This window comes from Rousettus aegyptiacus, unplaced genomic scaffold (genome assembly GCF_014176215.1).
Source record: "Rousettus aegyptiacus isolate mRouAeg1 unplaced genomic scaffold, mRouAeg1.p scaffold_m13_p_5, whole genome shotgun sequence".
NCBI lineage: Eukaryota > Metazoa > Chordata > Mammalia > Chiroptera > Pteropodidae > Rousettus > Rousettus aegyptiacus.
In genome coordinates, this window is record NW_023416308.1 from 82,764,356 (window position 1) to 82,783,635 (window position 19,280).

Consider the following 19,280-nt stretch of genomic DNA (forward strand, 5'->3'; position numbering starts at 1 on the left):
CTGACAGGTAAGTATTTCATAGAAGCCAGGATGTGCCCCGAAGCCACATCTCCTCTACACGGGGCCCAGGTGAAGAGCGGGGCTAGAGGGCAGCTAAAGACAGCGGTGAACACAGGGCCTCAGAGGTTTCCTCAGCCAGGAATAGCGGTGAGAGCTCTAGCTGGTGTGATGTGCCACGGCAAAGATGATTTATTGGGATCTGTAACCAGGACTTTTTGGTCAGAAAGGCTTAAACAGAAAGAGGAAATATATATCCCAAACACCTTCACCCTTGGCCAGTCCACAGGAAATGTAATGGCCACAGCAAAGAGTCAAACACTGGGCTGGTGTCCAAACCCTAACAGCTGAGGTAGATGAGAAGTCTGTCCTTAACAGAGGAACCCCTCGACTCTGATGATTCAAACCAGATGTGGAAAAAATAAATCAAGAAATGCCCGTGGATGGAGCTTCCTTCAGACAGGGCAGCTGGAGATCAGAGCAACGGCCTCTGTGACTGTGTGTGTACTGCGGCACACTTCAGAAAACCGGGCAGAGACTCTTCAGGAACAGTTTGGCCTCTATCAAGGCTCAAACTCTTTTCTCAGGGCTGCGGCTCTCATCAGGGGAGCTCCTGCCAGGATGGTTTTGCTCCAGAATATTCCTTGTAGAAGATGGCTGGCAGTTCTCCCATCAGGCCATCAGCAACCCACACTTCTGGCCAGAGGAAGTAAAGCACCCACAGAAGCCATGACCTGGGCCTGACTCAAGGTGCCTGGGCAGCTGAAACAGCTGGGGAGCTGCAAATTGCTCCACTGGCTTGACTGCTTCCTTATAATGCTAGAAAACACATTTTTATTGAGACTCTTTTTCCAGTAGCTAAGCTTGGTCTCCCACTGATGCTGGGGAGAAAATGTAGTTTCCTCATATTCCTGAAGTGCTACCTATAACGCTAGACCAAAGTGAGGAGAGCCACATCTGTAAGACTTTGAACCAGTCTTATCTTAGCCTGGGGTTCCCGAGGCCTCGTGCCTCTCCAGAGCCCTAGGTGTATGTCTACATGCTGATGACTTACGCTGAAGAGGCTGGTGAGAGCATCGGGCTGAGCACAGCTGACGTCATCGTAGCACGGCCACACTGTTCTCCTCTGGCTCTGAGGCCCAGCACCTCCGGCCAGTTCAGAGTCCTCAGATGGCAACTGCTTGGGGGTCAACATCGTCCAGTCATATGAAGGCCCCGTGGAAAGGGTCTCCTCTACGTAGTAATCCCACTTCTTCAGGCTGGAGATATTTGCATTGGGCTTCAGGGCCTGTTTAAAGACAATTCTGAAATATAGTTTCATCTTGATCCCAAGTTTACTTGAGGGCTGGCCCCTAACATTTGTAGGGTCTGGAGCAAGAGTATAAACAGAGGTTCGAATACTACGTCTCAATATTTAAATGTATATATAAAGATAAAGAATTAAATAAAATATGTTCCGTCCTTTCACATGACAAATATAATTTCTTAATGACCTGGAAGGCCAGGCTCAAATTGAGAATTCTTGGACTCCTTGCAATTCTGCAGCATAGAGTATGTGGCACCAGGGAAGCTGGTCCCAGCTCCCAGTCCTTGGCCTAACCACCTGCTCCTCTCACCTTGGTTCTGCCTATACTCTGAGGGTCTTTTATAAATGTGCGTTTATATACCCCAGCCCACACAGCTAAACTCTGTCCACTCCCTGCCCAACGCTACTTCTTAGCGGCCCTTTGGGCCTAGGGGTACATGCACTGGCTTGGGAGACAGACTCAGAGAAGTGGGCTGGAGAGTAACTTGTATTTGGATAAAAAAATGTGAGGTACCAAAGCATGGTTTAGGTGAAGGAGGGGAACCTGGGCAGCCATGCACCCTTGGTTTTCCACTACCTGTCACCTCACGGGGAAGAGGCAGTTGGAGAAAGGCCAGCTGGGGTCCTAAAGCCCGGGGCCTTCCTCCCCCCGAGTAGGATATTCTTGCTTACCAAGCCAGTGTGTTCCAACTCAGAGCCTATTTTCACATAGATGAGCATAGCTGAGCATGGCTGCCCTGAGAAGTCATCCTTCTTGGGCCGAGTTCCAAATATCCCTGCTCCCCATAGGGGTTCTTCCATGGCTTTGATTCAAATAGACTTAGGGAAGTCTTTAGAAATTTTAGACTTTTAGGGAACCTTAGAAATTTTAGATTTTTCAGCTTAAGATGATCTGTTGCTGCTTTAGGTTTCGTTTGTTCTTTCTTCCCAGGGAAAGCTGCCTTTCTTTGATTTTCTTGACGTTATCCCTTCTAGGTTTTGGGGGCCAGATCCTAATTTTTGTGGTCAAGAATTTGGCGAACAATCTCCATTCCATCATAAAACAAACCCGCAGTGTATCAAACTGCTGAATATCTTCTGGTATTAAACCTAGTTGAATGTTTATAAAAAGCCTAAACAGCTTATATAAACTAAAAGTAAGGAAAACTTTAATATAAAATATTCAGAAGATGAAACAAATGCTTTCTTATTGTACCTCTATTTCCGCTGGTGAATATAAATAATTAAAGAAAATGGGACTCTTCTTGTGCATTCTATCAATACACTCCCAAATACAAATTCCTTTTTTGGCATGCTTATCTCCTTTATCCTCAAATAAAGTTCCTGTAAATCCAAAAAAATAAAAATAAATAAATGAAGTCAAACCAACAGCTTGCCTAAAAATATGATGCATGTAGCAGAAAAAAAGTGGAATGTTTCTTATGACTCTAGAAACAGCACTGTACGTGCAGAAACCTTAGAAAACAACTACAAAGGTAAAGATCGGAATGGACTTCACAGTTACATGGAAACAGATCCAAATGAAAAGAAAAACAACTGATAAAGTTTCCCCAAGCATGTAGCAGTACATCGTGACTCTCTTCCAATCTACATCTTACATCTATATCGAGATTCCCAGAGGTCCGTGCCAGGAGACATTCTACACATTTTTCAAGAGAAAATGAAAGGTCTTAGAGTCGATTTGATGAAATTCAGTTAAAAACATAATTTTATGTTTCTTTTTTAAGTTGTTGGCTGTTTACTATAAAGCCATTTGAAGGGTTTTCTTGTTTAGTACTTTATATATACAACAAATCATGGTCATAGAGACTCTGGATAACATAAGGGTGTGGTCTGTGTCTTGGGTAACTTAAAAACAAAAGCCTAATTTAGGGGTGATCCTTCAGGAATTTTCTGACACTATTTTTGTACCGTTCGAATGGTCAATCTGTTACTCACAGGAGCCCACCTTAGTTTTAATAGAGAGGAGGATGTGTTAGGGTAAGGCAGGAGGCATTCCTTTAAAGGGGCAGAAAAGGTGCCTCTCTTAGCAGTGTCTTGCTTTCTTTTGAATGAAGTGACTCAGTCAAAAATCAACAAGCATTTTACCAGTTTATCAAAAAATAGAATGTCTTAAGCCCCAGGCTGCACAAGATCCTCTAACATGAGGGTCCCCCTCCAAAGACTAATTCATGTTTTCTTCTCTACCTTTTAACTACAGAGTTCGGCGCAGTAGTTCTCAACCTTGGCCACAAATTAGAAAACACTAAGAGCTTTAAAAAAATCTCAGTGCCTAGGTCTCGCCTCAGACCAAGGAAGTCAGAATCTCTGAGGATGGGCCCCAGATATTAGATATCTTAAAAGTTCTCCAAGTGACTCCAATGCCTGATGTAACTAGCTCTATTTAAAGCCAACATACAGGTACTTATGAATTAAGGTTTCTGATTATGATGTGTAAAATGGCAATTCTGAGTTGACAAAGGTCTGGAAGTTATAAACAAGTTGGAAAATGGTCTCACCAAAAGTATAAAATATCGTTTAGACAATTTAATACATGCACTGGAAAGCAGTATTTCCTGATTTTACACTTTGAGAACATTAGTAAATATTTTCAGCCACTAAAAGAGTCCTTGTTATGAATATTTAGGTACATATAATATTCTGAAAATGGATGACTTTAAGAATTGTGCTTGTCTTCTTAACAAAACAGTCATGTGTATTTTCCCTTTTTCTCTCCCTAAAACCAAAGAAAGAATGTAAAATCCCCTTGGGGAATTTTTTCATAGGGGTCTATTGACTTTCAGCACCTGTCTGTACAACTATTACTGCTTTTAAACATTATAATAACAATGATGTCTCAAATTTATTGAGTGCTTACTATGTATTTGTAATTGTGCTAAGAAATGTACATGTATTTTTTTTTGGCTCAAAGGGGCGGGCGCTAATATTGTTTCCATATTAAAGATCAGGAGACTGAGAAAACTGAAAGGTACCTAACTTGTCCAAAGTATTCGGCTGGTAACTGTGAGTGCTGGAATCTAACCCTGGTCTGTTTGCTGAGCCCATGGCCTTCACTGCTATTCAGACTGCCTCTAAGGGCAGGCACCTATTCTCTACCAGACTGTACCTGGGGTGGAAAAACAGAGTCAAACACTTCTCCTGAAACAGTGATACCATTTTGAGATATTCAACTAATCAGCAGATTTAACTTTTCAAAGGTGCTACAGAAACGACCACTTGCAGTGCCTAAGAGTTAACACAGCAAATAATCTCAGAATTGGGGAACATGTTCATAATCTACTTTTGTAGCTCAGGGTAAAACCCTAAAATGGACTTGCCACACTTGGGGTTAGTTATGTTATTATAGTTTTAAATTAAAAATGCAAAACTAACAAAAAAGATGGACCAAGAGCATGCGAATACGTACCGTGCTCTAATCTTTCATAGTCTGAATCCAGGAGAAATGTTTTAAAGCGATTAGATACGTAGTGGAAAGCCAAGAACTTTAAGTAATGGAGATTGAATTCAAACTCAGTTGGATACTGGTTGTGAACCTGAAACATACAAGACAAAGAAAGAGTAAGAATCAAACCAAACAAAAAGTAATTGCATGCCACTGAATGCTGCCCCGAAATATGAAGGAGACCATTCAATCGAATCCCTCCATGAGTGGAGGTGGGAAGGGAACCAGCTTTTCTGCATACCTAGTATGCCACACTAGGGGTTTTTATAAAAATCTCCATAACAACATTGCAAGCTAAGTATTCGGCCCCCGCCCCCCGACTCCATTGAGATACAACTGACATATAACATTGTGTAAGTTTAAGGTATACAACGTGATGATTTGATACATATAGCTACTGTGAAATGACTACCAAGATAGGGTCAATTAGCATTTCCATCGCCTGACATAATTACATTTTTTTGTGAGAACATTTAAGATCTACCGTCTTAGAAACTTTCAAGTATATAATGTAGTGTTGTTAACTACAGTCATCGTGCTGTACATTGGATCCCCAGAACTTATTCCACATGTAACTGGAAGTTATACCCCTTGACAAACAGCCCCTCATTGCCCTCCAAGCCCCATTCACTACCTTACACTGTGGTAGGCACCCGACAGATATAAATTAACGTAAGTTATGGTGTTTGCTTTCCAGGCACTTGTGGTTTAATAGTGTGTAATATAACAAGAAAAAAATGTATTTAATAAGTTTGGCAGTGAAAAACAGATTGTTTAGGGGGACAGCAAGAGATATTTTCTGGACAAAAGAAATGTGTGCCTGTCTGAAGGCTGTGCAGAAGGAGCCAACAGATAACAAATTGTAGAGAAAGTGCTGATAACTAAGAGAATAAGGCCCTGGGAAAACAAGAATGAATGAGACTAAAGGCCCAGAAATAGGGAACAGTCTTGGAACTGAGAAGGGATAGAAGAGTTAGATAAAAAAGATATGTTTCAAGTGCCAAGGGAAAAGAGAGGAGCTCATGTCCTTTAACCTTACTTTTTCATCAGTAAATTAGGCAGTGAGGTCACTGGACACAGGATAAGGGAATGATATGGGAGGGAAGGAGGAAGGTGAAGCTTGGATGGGTCACTGGGCGATAGCGTACTTTGGGCAAGCTATACGCAGACTCTGAGGAGCCATCTCATGTTGGCAGAAGGCAGGCCGATGACCCTGTGACCCTCTCTAATCCACCTAGCAATCTCACCTCTATATTGTTCAAACAATCTCACGTGACTAGAGAATTCTGTTTGCTTGAGATAAGTTCCAGTCATAATTGTACTTACTTAAGAGTTGTTTCAAATGAACACCGCAGGCAGGCTGTCTAAAAGCCAGCTTTCCTCTCCATGTTTAATTTGGCAATGTGGCCCCATACTTGCTCAGTCTGAGTGAGAGGCATGTGTGTGATATGTTGTTTGCCCAATAGATCAGTGGGAATTTAAAGTCATAATCTGGATATCGCTAATTTATCAGTTTATCATCTGGTTAGAAACTCAGTTTTCTGTGATGATTAAAGGCTTTTTTCTTCTACATTTTCTTATTGGCTTTTTAATTTAACTAAAACTTTAGCTCATAAGTAATACGACATAAGATGGAATTTAGGAAGACTTATTAAAAGAGAGGTTGACCCTATGCAGTGGAGCTGCTCTCCTGACCCGAGCACGTTCTGTGGCATCAAGTCTGCACAGGACAGGAGAACATTCCATGGGACAGTTGTGACATGGCTCTGAATAGCTAGGTAGTGAGCCATAGTCCAGGTTTTTAGAACTGTAAGCATATGTATTAAGTATGAATTTTCTCATACTTAAATGAGTATGAATTTCCTCATACTTAAATGAAAATGAAAGGATTAGACAATATGGGTTTCCTGTGATTATGCTATATGAGCAACTAATTATAAAGGCTAAGCACACTTGAAGAGTTTATAGTTATAATTAAATAAAACATTATGTCAATCTGATACATATTTAATGATCAACAGTTATTATTTTTCAGCATTATAATTGGGCATAAAAATAAGTTCATGTTAAGTGGTTATAAGTAGTAATATTTTCTTCCATTTCCATGATGGAAAATGCACTTTTTAAAAATAGCTTTTCTTTCCTTGCTTTGTTAGCTCAACTGTCAACCATGTCCCGTAGCACAACGATCCTCTTTCAAACTCTTGTCCTTATTGACACATATGCATACCACAAGACGTAGGCCTTGGGTTTGGTGCTCCACTAGGCCTGGTTCTCAGGTGTTCCTGGCTCCCAGGTGTTCTTGGCTCCCAGGTGTTCCTGGCTCCTTTCTAAAGCATTGTTCAGATCTAAAGTTTCCTGTGCTTCCCTCTCATGACCTGTCCTTTAACGTCAAGTAAAGCTCTCTAGTCCAAGCTCGTGGCTCAGAATCAACAGCACCACCCCAAGGGGCCGGTGTGCACATGATAGAGAGGCAATGACTCAGATTGTGGGTGGCAGCACAGAAGGAGACAGGCCCAGGAAGATGCAACTTGATTACCATCTAAGTCTCAAGCAGGAGAAATCTGCACTTGTGCTCAGGTAGGGTAAAGTCACTGGCCAGTCCTTCCTCACAATTTTCAGGGGAAGAAGGGTTCAGGGCTATTTCCACTGACCCGGTCCACAATAGGTTCTAAAAATTCTTTTTAGAACTTTTATTAGAAAAAGCCCCAGAATAACAACACATTTATCTCAATGATTACTCTCCATAGAAATCATTTACCTCACACATATCTGTATCTTTCCTGGATTATTCTGATATTTAATATGCTTAGGAATATACTTTTGAAGACTCACTTCTAAGGTAAAGTAAGATAGAAATAATGACTATGACCTTAAGTTGAACTTAGAGATCATATGCTAGGACTAGACGCAAAACTCTACACATAGGAAAATGCTTTCACAGCCCACTGTACTGAGTGGCCTCACCACAAACCCTGAACTCTGCAATTATGTTAGAAAGGTTAGAAACTTCTCCAAGGCCTCTGGCATTCACCCTGCTTGAATTGGAATTGGTGCTGAGATAGCATCAAGGTGTGAGTGCTTGAGAGTGTGTGTGGATCTGCGTCTGTGTGCCACACAATAGCACCTACAGCTACTAACTGTTTGGGGTTGGAATACAAGCTGCCCCAAACTGGGGTTAATTAGCAGGTCTATTGGAAGTGGAAGAAAAGATGCTGTGCAATTTTTTTTAACTCTTTAGTAAAAGTTTCAGCAACAAGCATATGAGAATTTGTCAATGAAAAAAAAAAAAATCAACCTGACCCCAAGCTAGGTTGATTAATACCTAGATACTACATTTGGAATCTGACATTATAAATCACAAGGAAAGACTTTTTCTGAAATGTCTTTCTAACGTAACAAGAAATGAAGACCTGATTGCAGTCACAAGACCAAATATGATGTTTAGATTTCCAGGAAGAAAGAAAAATTATGCTTCTTCCATTTAGTCATACTCCCCAGGGACTCAGTTTGTCCAGTTCATTGGCTTCTTTTCGTCCTTGTCAATGGGACACCTACACTCTTCTGCAGTACCACACTACGGTGGTCTCTGAAAGGCACAATACACGTGCTTCCTTTTCCTTCTGATGACGTATAACTGATATACAATGAACTGCATGTATTTATAGTGTACAATTTGATAATTTTTGACATATCTATACACCCGTGAAAACATCAGCAAGAAAATAAGCATACCATCCATAACTTCCAAAAGTTTCCTTGTGGTCTTTTTGCCTCCTCCAGCAACCACTGATTTGCTTTGTCATTACTTACTAATTTGCATTTACTAAAACTTTATACAAATACGATCCTAAGTATGTACTTTTTTTGTCTGCCCTCTTTCACCAAGCATAATTATTTGAGATACATCTATGTTGTTATCAGTAGTTAATTCCTTTTTATAGTTAAGTAGTATTCCACTTATGGATATAACACAATTTGTTTATTCAGTCACCTGTGGACGGACATTGGGTTGCTTCTAGCTTTTTGGTTATTACACATAAAGCTGCTACAAACAGTTAAGTACAAGTCTTTGTAGAGCATAAGCTTTCATTTCTCTTGTGTAACTGCCTAGAAATGGAATGCTGAATTATATGGTAGGCAGGTATGTTTAGCTTTTTAAGAAACAGCCAAACTGTTTTCCCAAATGGTTGAATAATTCTATATTCCTACCAGCTGTGTTAGAGTTCTGGTTCTTCCACATCCTTGTCAACACTTGGGGTAGTCAGTTTAAACATTTCTAGCCTTTAAAATAGGTATGTAGTGGTATCTCATTGTGATTTTAATTTGCATTTTGTAATGATTAATGATGTCAAGTACCTTTTCATGTGCTTATCTGCCATCTGTATACCTTTGGTGAAAAGTCAGTATAAACGTTTTGCCCATATAAAGACAGGTTAGCTGTTTTCTCGTTAACTTTTGAGAATTCTTTATATATTCTGGATACAAGTCCTTTATCGCTAAATTTGTAATTTGAAAATATTTTCTCTCACTTCCTCTTTTAATTTTTCTTAACAGTGGTTTTTGAAGAAGTTTTTTGAAAAAGTCTAATTTATCAGTCTGTTCTTTTATGGATCATGCTTTTGGTGTTGAATCTAAGGTATCTTTGCTTAACCCAAGGTCATAAGGATTTCTTCCTGTTTTCTTCTAAAAGTTTTATAGTATTAGGTCTCTTTTGAATTAATTTTTATGTTAGTGCTAGAAATACATTTTTTTTTTTTTGTATTCAGAAATCCAGCTGTCTGACACCATTTGTTGAAAAGACTATCCTTTCTCTACTAATTGCTTTTGCATCTTCATCAAAAATCAATTTTCCACATATCATACGTGTGGGACTATCTCTGGACTCTCTATATATTCTATGCCATTGATCTATTTGTCTACCTTCATACCAATTGTCACACTGTCTTGATTACTATAGCTTTATAATGTCTTGAAATCAGATAGTGTTAGTCCTCTAATTTTGTTCTTTTTCAAAGATGTTTTGGATATTGTGGATCCTTTGCATTTCCATTTGGATTTTAGAATTAGCGTGCCAATTTCTATAAAATGGCCTCCTAGCAGGTTGATTGTGATTACACTGCATCTTTAGGTCAATTTGGGGACAGTAATATTTTAACAATAGTAAGTCTTCTGACCCATGAACAAGAGTTATCTCTTGATTTATTTAAATATTTAATTTCTCTCGACAATGTTTTGTAGTTTTTCAGTGTCAAGGTGTTCAACATATTTTGTTAGATTTCTTTCATTTAAAAAAATACTATCGTAAATGGTAATTTTTATACTTCTAATATTCTGAGGGTTAGTTTTTTGTAGATTCCATATATAATCATGTTGTTTGTGAATAAGATAGTTTTGCTTCTTCCTTTCTAACATGGATACCTTTACTATTTTCTTGCCTTACTGCATGGCTAGGACCTTTAGTAGGATAGTGAGTAGAAGCAGTGAAGCAAACATCCATGTCTTGCTCCTGATCACATGGGTAGAGCAGTCAGTCTTTTACTATTAAGTATGATGTTAGTTGCAGGTTTGTAAAATCGATACTATCTATAGTTTGAAGAAAGTTTCCTTCTATTCCTGGTATTCTTAGAATTTTTACAGGGAATGAATGTTATATTTTGTCAAAAGCTTTTTCTGCATCTATTGTTATGATCACATGGTTCTTCTTTTTTTATTTTCTTGATATGGTGAATTACACCGATGATTTCAAATGTGAAGCCAACCATGAATTCCTGGGATAAATTCCACATGACCATGTTACATATCTTTTAAATATATTTACTTATATGGGATTTGCTAACAATTCATTTAGAAAATATGAATCTATGACCATCAGAGGTACTGGTAGATAGTTTTCTCTCACTGTCTTTGTCTGGTCAGGTAATGCTAGCTTCACAGACTGAGTTGGGAAGTAGTCCCTTTGCTTTAATTTTCTGGATGAGTTTTTGGAGAATTGCTATTATTTCTTCCTTAAATATTTGGTAGAATTTACTAGTGAAGCTGCCTGGGCCTGAAGTTTTCAGCATGGAAAGGTTTTAACTGTAATTTCAATTTCCTTTATATACAAAGGTCTATTCAAGTTATGCCTTTCTTCTTGAGTGAGTGTGGTAGTTTATGTCTTTCAAGGAATTTGTCAATTTCACTTAAATTGTTGATTTTATTGGCACAAAACTGTTTATAATATTCCCTTGTGGTCCTTTGAATACTTGCAGAACCTGTAGTGATGTCATCTTTGTCATTTCTAATATTGATAATTTGTGTCCTTTCTTTGATGAATCTGGCTAGAAGGTTATCAATTTTATTGACCTTTTCAAAAAGCAGTTTTTGGTTTCATTAGTTTTCTTTATGGCTGGCCACAAGATTTTGGGGGTCTAAAGGCAAGTCTGCTACAAATAAATTTAGTCTTATTATTTATGTAGAATTGGGAATGATAGGCATCTCAGCCAATAAATTAATTCTATATGAGCACTTTCTGAAATATGCTGATAAAGAGAGCTTTAGGCCTCTCTTAGGCATCATCTGGATTCTGCTGTTCAAAATAGCTTTGTATTTATCTTGATGAAGATAAAAAATATGTAAATTTAAAATACTAAGCTGTGTTTTCCATTACAGAGTGAAACCTGCCAATTTCACTTATTTATAAGGAGAGAATCTGAAATGGAATTTGGAAAACCATAAATTTAGAGTCTTAGTTTTTGCCTATGTGCCATTAAGTACTTTGTAAAATTTATAGGCCCATAAAAATAAGCTATGACTCAAATCCTAGGAAAAAAATCAACATTTGGGGAATAAAATATAATCAGTTAAAATTGAATTTCCTTTCAAGAATTACAAATATTAAGCTACAGGAGACCCTATATAAAATAATATCAACATTTGAGAAACTGTGGGTATGGTTAGACACACCTTAGAATAATAAGCAATTAATGTTAGTTTTTGTTATTTCACAGATTAAGTTTTCAAAAGCATTAATTATGTACCTTGTATTGTGCCAATCACTTTATATAAGATTTTTAATCTTTCTGGATACATATATATATGCTGAAGCACAGAGAGGTTAAATAATTTGTTAAAGGTTGAAAATTAGTAAATGAAACTGATATGCAAACTTAGATTTTATGGCTCAAATATTACAAGTTTTAATACAAAATTGCTTTTGTTATAAAGCAGCTTGGATTATGTCATTTTTTGCCAGTTTTTTAGCAGACACCAGAAATTCTTGAGTATACCATAAATCCATTAACTGCAGCTTTTTGCCAGTATTAATGGGCACATCTTGGAGTAACCAACCTGTGTGAGGCCAGCTTGGCTTCTCACACGTGTGCTCACAAGGAAGCTCAGATCTTTAAGAGGTAAGGTAGCTTTTCTCTTTGGAATGGGCCCTAGTATCATGCTGGCATACTGTAACTGTGAGTAGAATATATCACAAAGCCAGAACAGAGTGGTCAATTTACAATTTGAATAAACCTCAAAGGCAAAGTTATAACTGTTGTTTTTCTCAAAGAAGGAAATAATAAAAAGTTCTAAAATGTTCTCAAAGATATACTTTAATGCTGAAATAAAGGAGCTGCTTTCTTATACTTCATATTTTCATTCATATTATACATATTTTTCCCCCTTGGTATTATATTTTAAAAATAATTTTAGGTAAAAATTTCATTTTTGTATTTTGGATGTATTTTCCTTTTGAATTTGGTTCAACTATTTTAAGAAAAGGAAGCAGCCTGTAATAATATCATTTGAACTAAGCCAATTTCTTTTAGAAGCAACAAAAAAATCTGCCAGATGTTGCTATTATGAAACAGTGATCTAGCATTTATAATTCATCTGACACCTGGATATACTGGCGTAAACAATGGCTTTTTACATGATGAGGCAGTTCTAATTTAAGACCAGTGCTTCATCTGTTTTCTTTGTAACTCTTATTAGTGCTAACGGACAAGTCTAGGCACATTTCCATGGCTGCCTTTTGGCATTTGGCATGTCTGAAATGGTTAATAAGCAGAAAACACATTCCACCCAGGAAAGTTTCGCCTGCTGCTGTGTAATTTTGTACTTTTTTTTTTTTTTAAAATGTTGTTGGGCTTGGCTCTGTTTTGTGCCCCTGAGAAAGGACAACACTAATTCGAATGGTCTGGCAAAAGTCAGAGTCATGTAAAGCACTAGTATTCACTTGAAAGGTATTCAAAGAAGGCATTTTCTAATGCCTAAAACCAGTATGTAGGAGATGATGAAACATTACCTTATAATTAAGTGAGCAAGTCAGAAGCACTATTTGTTAACTACAGTCTTCTACCGTCTCCTGTTTTTGAATGAATAAACAATCCCTTTTCAGCACAAAATAATTTGCTTCACCAAAGCTGATACCTATCATAGCCATGCGTCTTTGAAATACTGCAATTAAAGTCATATGCTCGCTTTGCCATGACTTGTCTGCACTCAGGTTATTGTGTAGGAGGTACTAAGTCAAACGAGGGTTCAGATAAATTTTTAAAATTTTATATTTTAATTAAAAAATATTAACACAGTACAGCCAAATTTGAAATTAAACTGAAGGGGTCTTTAGACCCTGAACAATATTATTTTCTATAGTTTGTCAACTTGTTTTCAATTTCATAATTGGTTTATATAGCGTATTTGAATTTTAAGTTTTTACTTAAAAATTACCAGAAATTAAACACATACCATAAGTTGCTTTATATAACTTAACATGACTCAGTACATTCCTGTTATCTTTAGAATAAATTACAATAAATGCTAAAAGATAACAAGAATGTAATTTAGTACTTAATTTTAGTTTATGTATAAATGCTTTGTTCATACCCTTAAGAGGTCCTCATGGAATTCAGGTGACTTTCCAATATTCTAGACTACTCCCACTCTTGCAAACCCAACCCACCACCAACAATAAAATATTAGCATATATTCCAAGTAATAATTTATACTTGAGATACAGTGATGTTCTCATCTGTGAGGACAATATGTCTTATATAAGAACCTCCATCTCTTACTGATTGTGAGTGGATTCTTTCAACAATAAAATATTAGCATATATTCCAAGTAATAATTTATACTTGAGATACAGTGATGTTCTCATCTGTGAGGACAATATGTCTTATATAAGAACCTCCATCTCTTACTGATTGTGAGTGGATTCTTTTGCTGACTTTATTGTTTAGGTATGCAGAATTATGCAAGTTGAACATGGACATTTAACACATTTAACAGTGCATTAACTTAAGTCAAATCCAGCCACACAAGTTCAGTCCTCTGTAGCTCTCCTTCAATTAAAGACAAGTAAAATTTAAAAGATAAAAATCCCAAAAGGAGGTAGAGTGAAAAGGAGGGGAGATAGTAGCTGGCCAAGAAAATTCAGTACATTTTTGAAAGATGGAAAATAGAATGAAGAATTGCAATTATGTGATAGAAAATGAGAAGCTACACTGGGATGAGAATGATTTGAGAAGGTCACAGCTTGCCCTGTAAACCCAGAAAGCTCAGGACTCAGAGGCCCAAGTGCTGAGCAACATACACAGGGGTGAAATGAGAACTAAGAATGAGGACAGGTTACGTCCATAGAGGCAGTGGGGGGACCTCCAGGTCCTTTCCTGCCCCATGTAGTCATGTGATTGTAATCAAAAGATTAGGTTTGTTCTCTGGAAAAATGAAACTTGAAAAACTTTGGACTTGGGAACACCAGATATAACTGGGTTAATGATGGGGTTTGAGACTAAAAAAAGCATGGAAAAAGTAAAAATCTGCACACTTAATTGGGATTTCCCTGGATCCATTTCCTGCTCCGCTTCCAGAAAGCAGGCAGCCAGGCTTATAAATATTCTCTGGGCACCGCACTGACTCAATTTTCTCTGCTAGATAGCTGCTCTTTTCTTTTTCTGAAACTCCAGTTTACTGAAATGTTGGACTTACTAATTAAAAATAATTTTTCATGTTCATTGACGTCTAATTTATATATAATACAAATTCCCTATTGTGTAACCACCACAATCAGGATACAGAACGTTCCCTATCCTAAATAGTTTGTGCCCCTCAGCAGTTGATTCCTTTTCCTGACCACTAGTTCCAGGCAACAACTGATCTGTTTTCTGTAACTGCATGCCTTTTATAGAATTTCATATAAATGAAATCATATAGTGTGCAGTTCTTTTTATCTGTCTTTTCCCACAATTATCATGATTTTAAGATTTATCCATGTTGTTGTGAATATTACTATTTCATATACCAGAATCTGTTCATCTGTTCACCAGTTGATGGAGATTTGTTTTTCATGCTACCCCCTTATAGTCATATCCATTCCCTCCCCCGCCCCATTGTCTCTAAACCCTGGAAACCAGTAATTTATTCTCTATTCTCTATTTTTGTCATTTCGAGAATGTTATATAAATGGAATCATGTAATGTGTGACCATTTCCGATTGCCCTTTTTTTTCACTCAGCATAATGCTCTTAAGATCCAGTCAAGTCGTTGCATGTATCACAGTCGTTCCCTTTCATTGTTGAGTAGTATTCCACGGTATGGATATACCACAGTTTTTTCAGCTATTCGGCTATCTTAGGGCATGTTGTCCTTCCCTGCCTCCAGTTTTTGGTTATTATAAACATCTATAAACAATACTTTTATATTTGAGGTGAGTTTCTTATAAATAGTATATTGTTAGGTCATGATATATTTAGACCATTTCCATTTAATGTAATTATTGTTATGTTAGGGCGTAAGTCTGTCATTTTACTTTTTGTCTTCAGTTTGTTCTATTTTTTCTTTTGTTTTCTTTTTCCTGCCTTGTGTAGACTACTTGAATACTTTTTAGAATTCCATTTTGATTGATCTATAGAATTTTTGAGTGTAACTCTTTATATAGCTTTCGTAGTGGCTGTTTTAGGTATTACATTCTGTATCTTACAGTTTACTGGTGTTGACATTTTACTAGTTTCGGTGAAGTGTAGAAACCTTATTTCCATTTCCATCCCCCATTTCCTCTACATATGTTGAGAACTACATCAAACGATGCTACAATTTTTGCTTCAACCATCAAATATACTTTAGAAAATTCAAGAGAAGTCTACTGTATTTACTCATATTGTACTTTCGGTTCTTTTTTCCTTTCTTATTTTCCAAGGTTCCTTCTTTTATCATTTACTTTCTGTTTGAGGAACTTCCTTTAGCCACTTAGGTCTATGATCGATTTTAAATAGATTTTCATGAATGACGTAAGGGTCAAGATTGATACTTTTCAAAGAAATATCCAGTTACTCCAATACCATTTGTTGAAAAGTATCTTTTCCCCATGTCTAGGTTTTATAATTGTTTTCTGTGGGAGAAGTTGTCTTTAGAGTCTTAACCCCTTATTTGCAGAGGCAGCAAACTTATTTATTTTAAACTCTGTTTTGCTTTGTGAAATCTTAGGATGTTCCTTCGACATGATAAATAAAAAAGGAACAATCATAAACTTTTATCTCAGCAGAAATTTAAAAAATTCTTAAGTTTATTTTAGGATAAAAACATATAAAACTGAAAACACAGACATTTCTATATGCCCATGGATGTTATCTTAAAAGGCTTGGTAAACAAGGTTGTTACACTAACAGCCTATTCTCCGTTTAAGTCTTATTAAAAAAAAATGTCAACATTGGTTCGGTTTGATTCTTATTCAAAAAAGTTTACATGGGTGATAATACCTGCCATTCCTCTCAATGAATTTATGCCTCAGAGTCAGATTTAGGTGGAGGACGTGACACTGATGTTCCCTCATTTAGTCTCTGTTCCTATGTGACCTGTAAGTGTGAACACTACATTATAAGGATGATAATCTTAATAAAGACATGCATTTTCATATACCATAGACACTAAAAGACAGACGACTGCTTCATCTAGTGTTTAAGTGAATAAACAGTGATACTATTTCAATGCAGTGGTCAAAAATTGGTTGTGTGTACTTGCTGAAACATAACACTGGCCTCCAGTGAGCAGCCTTAAGAACTTCAAGAAAACTTTTGACATTATATTCAAAATGAATATGAGGAACAATAATTCTTTAAGAAATGTGGAACTGGTGAAAGTTTTTGTTTGTCTGCTCTAAAGATTTTTGTCAAAGAGAATAACAGCATCGTTTCTGGGCTTTTAGAAGATTATGCTAACAACTATACTTAGAATATTCTAGATGATCTTGATGAAGGGTGTGAGAGCCTGATCAAGGTGGTCATTCAAATTTTCATTGGTTCATTCATTATACATATTTATTCAAGGTCTACTCCATTCTAGAGACTGAATTATAATTGTGTTAGATGTTAGGGATATAAAGGCTAAAATGATATAGTCTCTGTTCCCAAGAATTCTCAGTTTAAGTAGAAGGCAATAGACATATAAACATATATCCTAGTGTTACAGATGCTACCAAAGAAGTCTATACATGGTTCGTTAGGAATACAAATGAGGGGATCATGAACAGATTCAAAGATCACTTAGAAAGGATCATGAAATAAAATACAGTGCTGAGAACAGTGCCCAGCTCATAGCAAGCAGTCAGTAAGTATTAGTAATGATTGTTAGTAGTAGTGGTACACAGGCATGGAGGCAGACATAACCTAGTGCATTTGGTAAGCACAATAAGACAGTAAGAAAGACAGTAAGAAGTACTTCTTTCATGAAGAATTCGTATGCTTCCACCTATTTAGAAGTGAGAAAAGATGCCTGCTCTTCTCCTTTGGTCTCAGTTAAGCTTTCCATTTCAGAGACAATCGTCTCCAAACTTCTCCATTATCTATTTTCCAAAAGGAATATGAATAAAAAAGCTAACATTCAAACAGAAAAAAATACAGTAAGTCCTTACTTAGCATTGTCGACAGGTTCTTGGAAACTGACTTTAAGTGAAATGATATATAATGAAACTGATTTTACCATAGTTTAACTAATATAAACAGAAGTTTCTATGGGATATTTCTAGTCATAAAAACATCACTAAACTAAAAAAAGACCCAAAAACACTTCTAATATTAAACATTGAAATAAATGTGAGCTATACATACATTTAATAAAGACTAATAAAAACAAGTAAGAGAATTCTTTTCTAATCTCCTTATTAGTTCAGGGTCACAGGTGGCTGAAGCCCATCCCAATGGCTCAGGGAGCAAGCCCGGCACCCGCCCTGGACAAGGTGCCTTCACTGAAGGGCCACTCAGCCACACCCACACTTACTCAGACTGGGACAAGTAGACACGCCAATTCACCTGACGTGCACATCCTTTGGATGTGGGAAGAAACCAGAGTACCTGGAGAAAAGCCACACAGATGTGGGGAGAATGTGAAAACTTCACACAGACAGTGGCCCCGGCTGGGAACTGACTTTTTTCCTTGTCAACATTATAATGAAACAACACTGGATAAAGTGATGTTATTTGAGGACCTACTGTATTCCATTTGCTGCAGAGTTTGCAAGTATAATCTTGACCTTGTGACCAGCTTCTCCAGATGCTGCTTAGGCAGAATTGACAGATCTTTTCTTTAAGAAGCTGATTAGAGCTATCAAAAATGTAACTACCAGTGTGTGTAAATGTGGTGAGTGAGGGGAGGGGATGGAAAGTCACTGCTAATGATAAAATATTCTAAAATGGATTGCAGTAATTACACAACTCTGAATATACTAAAAACTACTGAATTATACACTTTAAATAATTTTTAAGAATTAGTAGTGAATTAAAAAGCTGATTAAGTAATTAATGGAATAAAAAGCCAAACCGAACATAACCATACACCAACTTGGCTTCTACGGAAGACTTAATTTCAATTCATCTTCCTGAAAACATTCTCGCCCTCCCTTCTAATACGTAGCTGAGACCAGTGTACTCCAAAGAGGCTCGCTGTTTTGACAAATATATCTGACATGCCAGAACCCAATCACTGTTGTGATGCAGATGAAACAAAGCTAGGAATGTCAACGCTGTTTTCCCCAGGCTAGTTTAGCCACCAGTGCCAATGCCTTTAACGTACAGCTTCAGTGCCATCTAATTCTCAAGCCCAATCCTGACCAGCAACCCAAGAGGAAGGTTTATCTGATGCGCCTGAGATGAAGGTGGGAGGGAGACTAGAGCATTCACATCTCCCTCACCCGGCTCCCAATGGGTTTGCCTGGATTATACACCTGGGTTTCTGTCTGGTCTCTTGCTGAGCTTTGATTTGCTCACCCAGTAGAACCGAGCCAGTGTTCCCAATTTCATAGGCTTGCCTGGTTGAGCTCTGATTCTTTCTTGAGGGGTTAGGTTCTACTTCCTATATTCCCAGGCACAAGCTAGAGTCCTTCTTAACGGGGAAGACCACATGCTGGATTTCCTGCTCTGCCATTACCTAGATTTCTTCTCTGGTCTATTTGAGGTCAAACCTTCTTGGAGAACAAGCCCAAATTTTCTCCTCTTCTTGGGAGATGATAATTTAGAGTGCTGGCCACTTCATTTGGGGGCCAGTCCAACAGCCAGCTCAGCTGTCCTA

At 37.4% G+C, this 19,280-nt stretch overlaps 1 protein-coding gene across 5 annotated transcripts in view; it reads right to left on the minus strand.

The window, feature by feature from the left end:
• The window catches only part of SBF2 (SET binding factor 2), a 364,550-nt gene that overhangs the window by 7,505 nt on the left and 337,765 nt on the right, over positions 1-19,280 (minus strand). For all 5 annotated transcript variants that reach the window (XM_016147353.2, XM_016147354.2, XM_036220406.1 and 2 more), the window contains 3 exons: positions 4,710-4,836; positions 2,499-2,626; positions 1,052-1,285 (listed from right to left, as the gene is read on the minus strand). In XM_016147353.2, the coding sequence (XP_016002839.2) occupies positions 1,052-1,285; positions 2,499-2,626; positions 4,710-4,836 (489 nt within the window). The remainder of the gene's footprint in view (positions 1-1,051; positions 1,286-2,498; positions 2,627-4,709; positions 4,837-19,280) is intronic.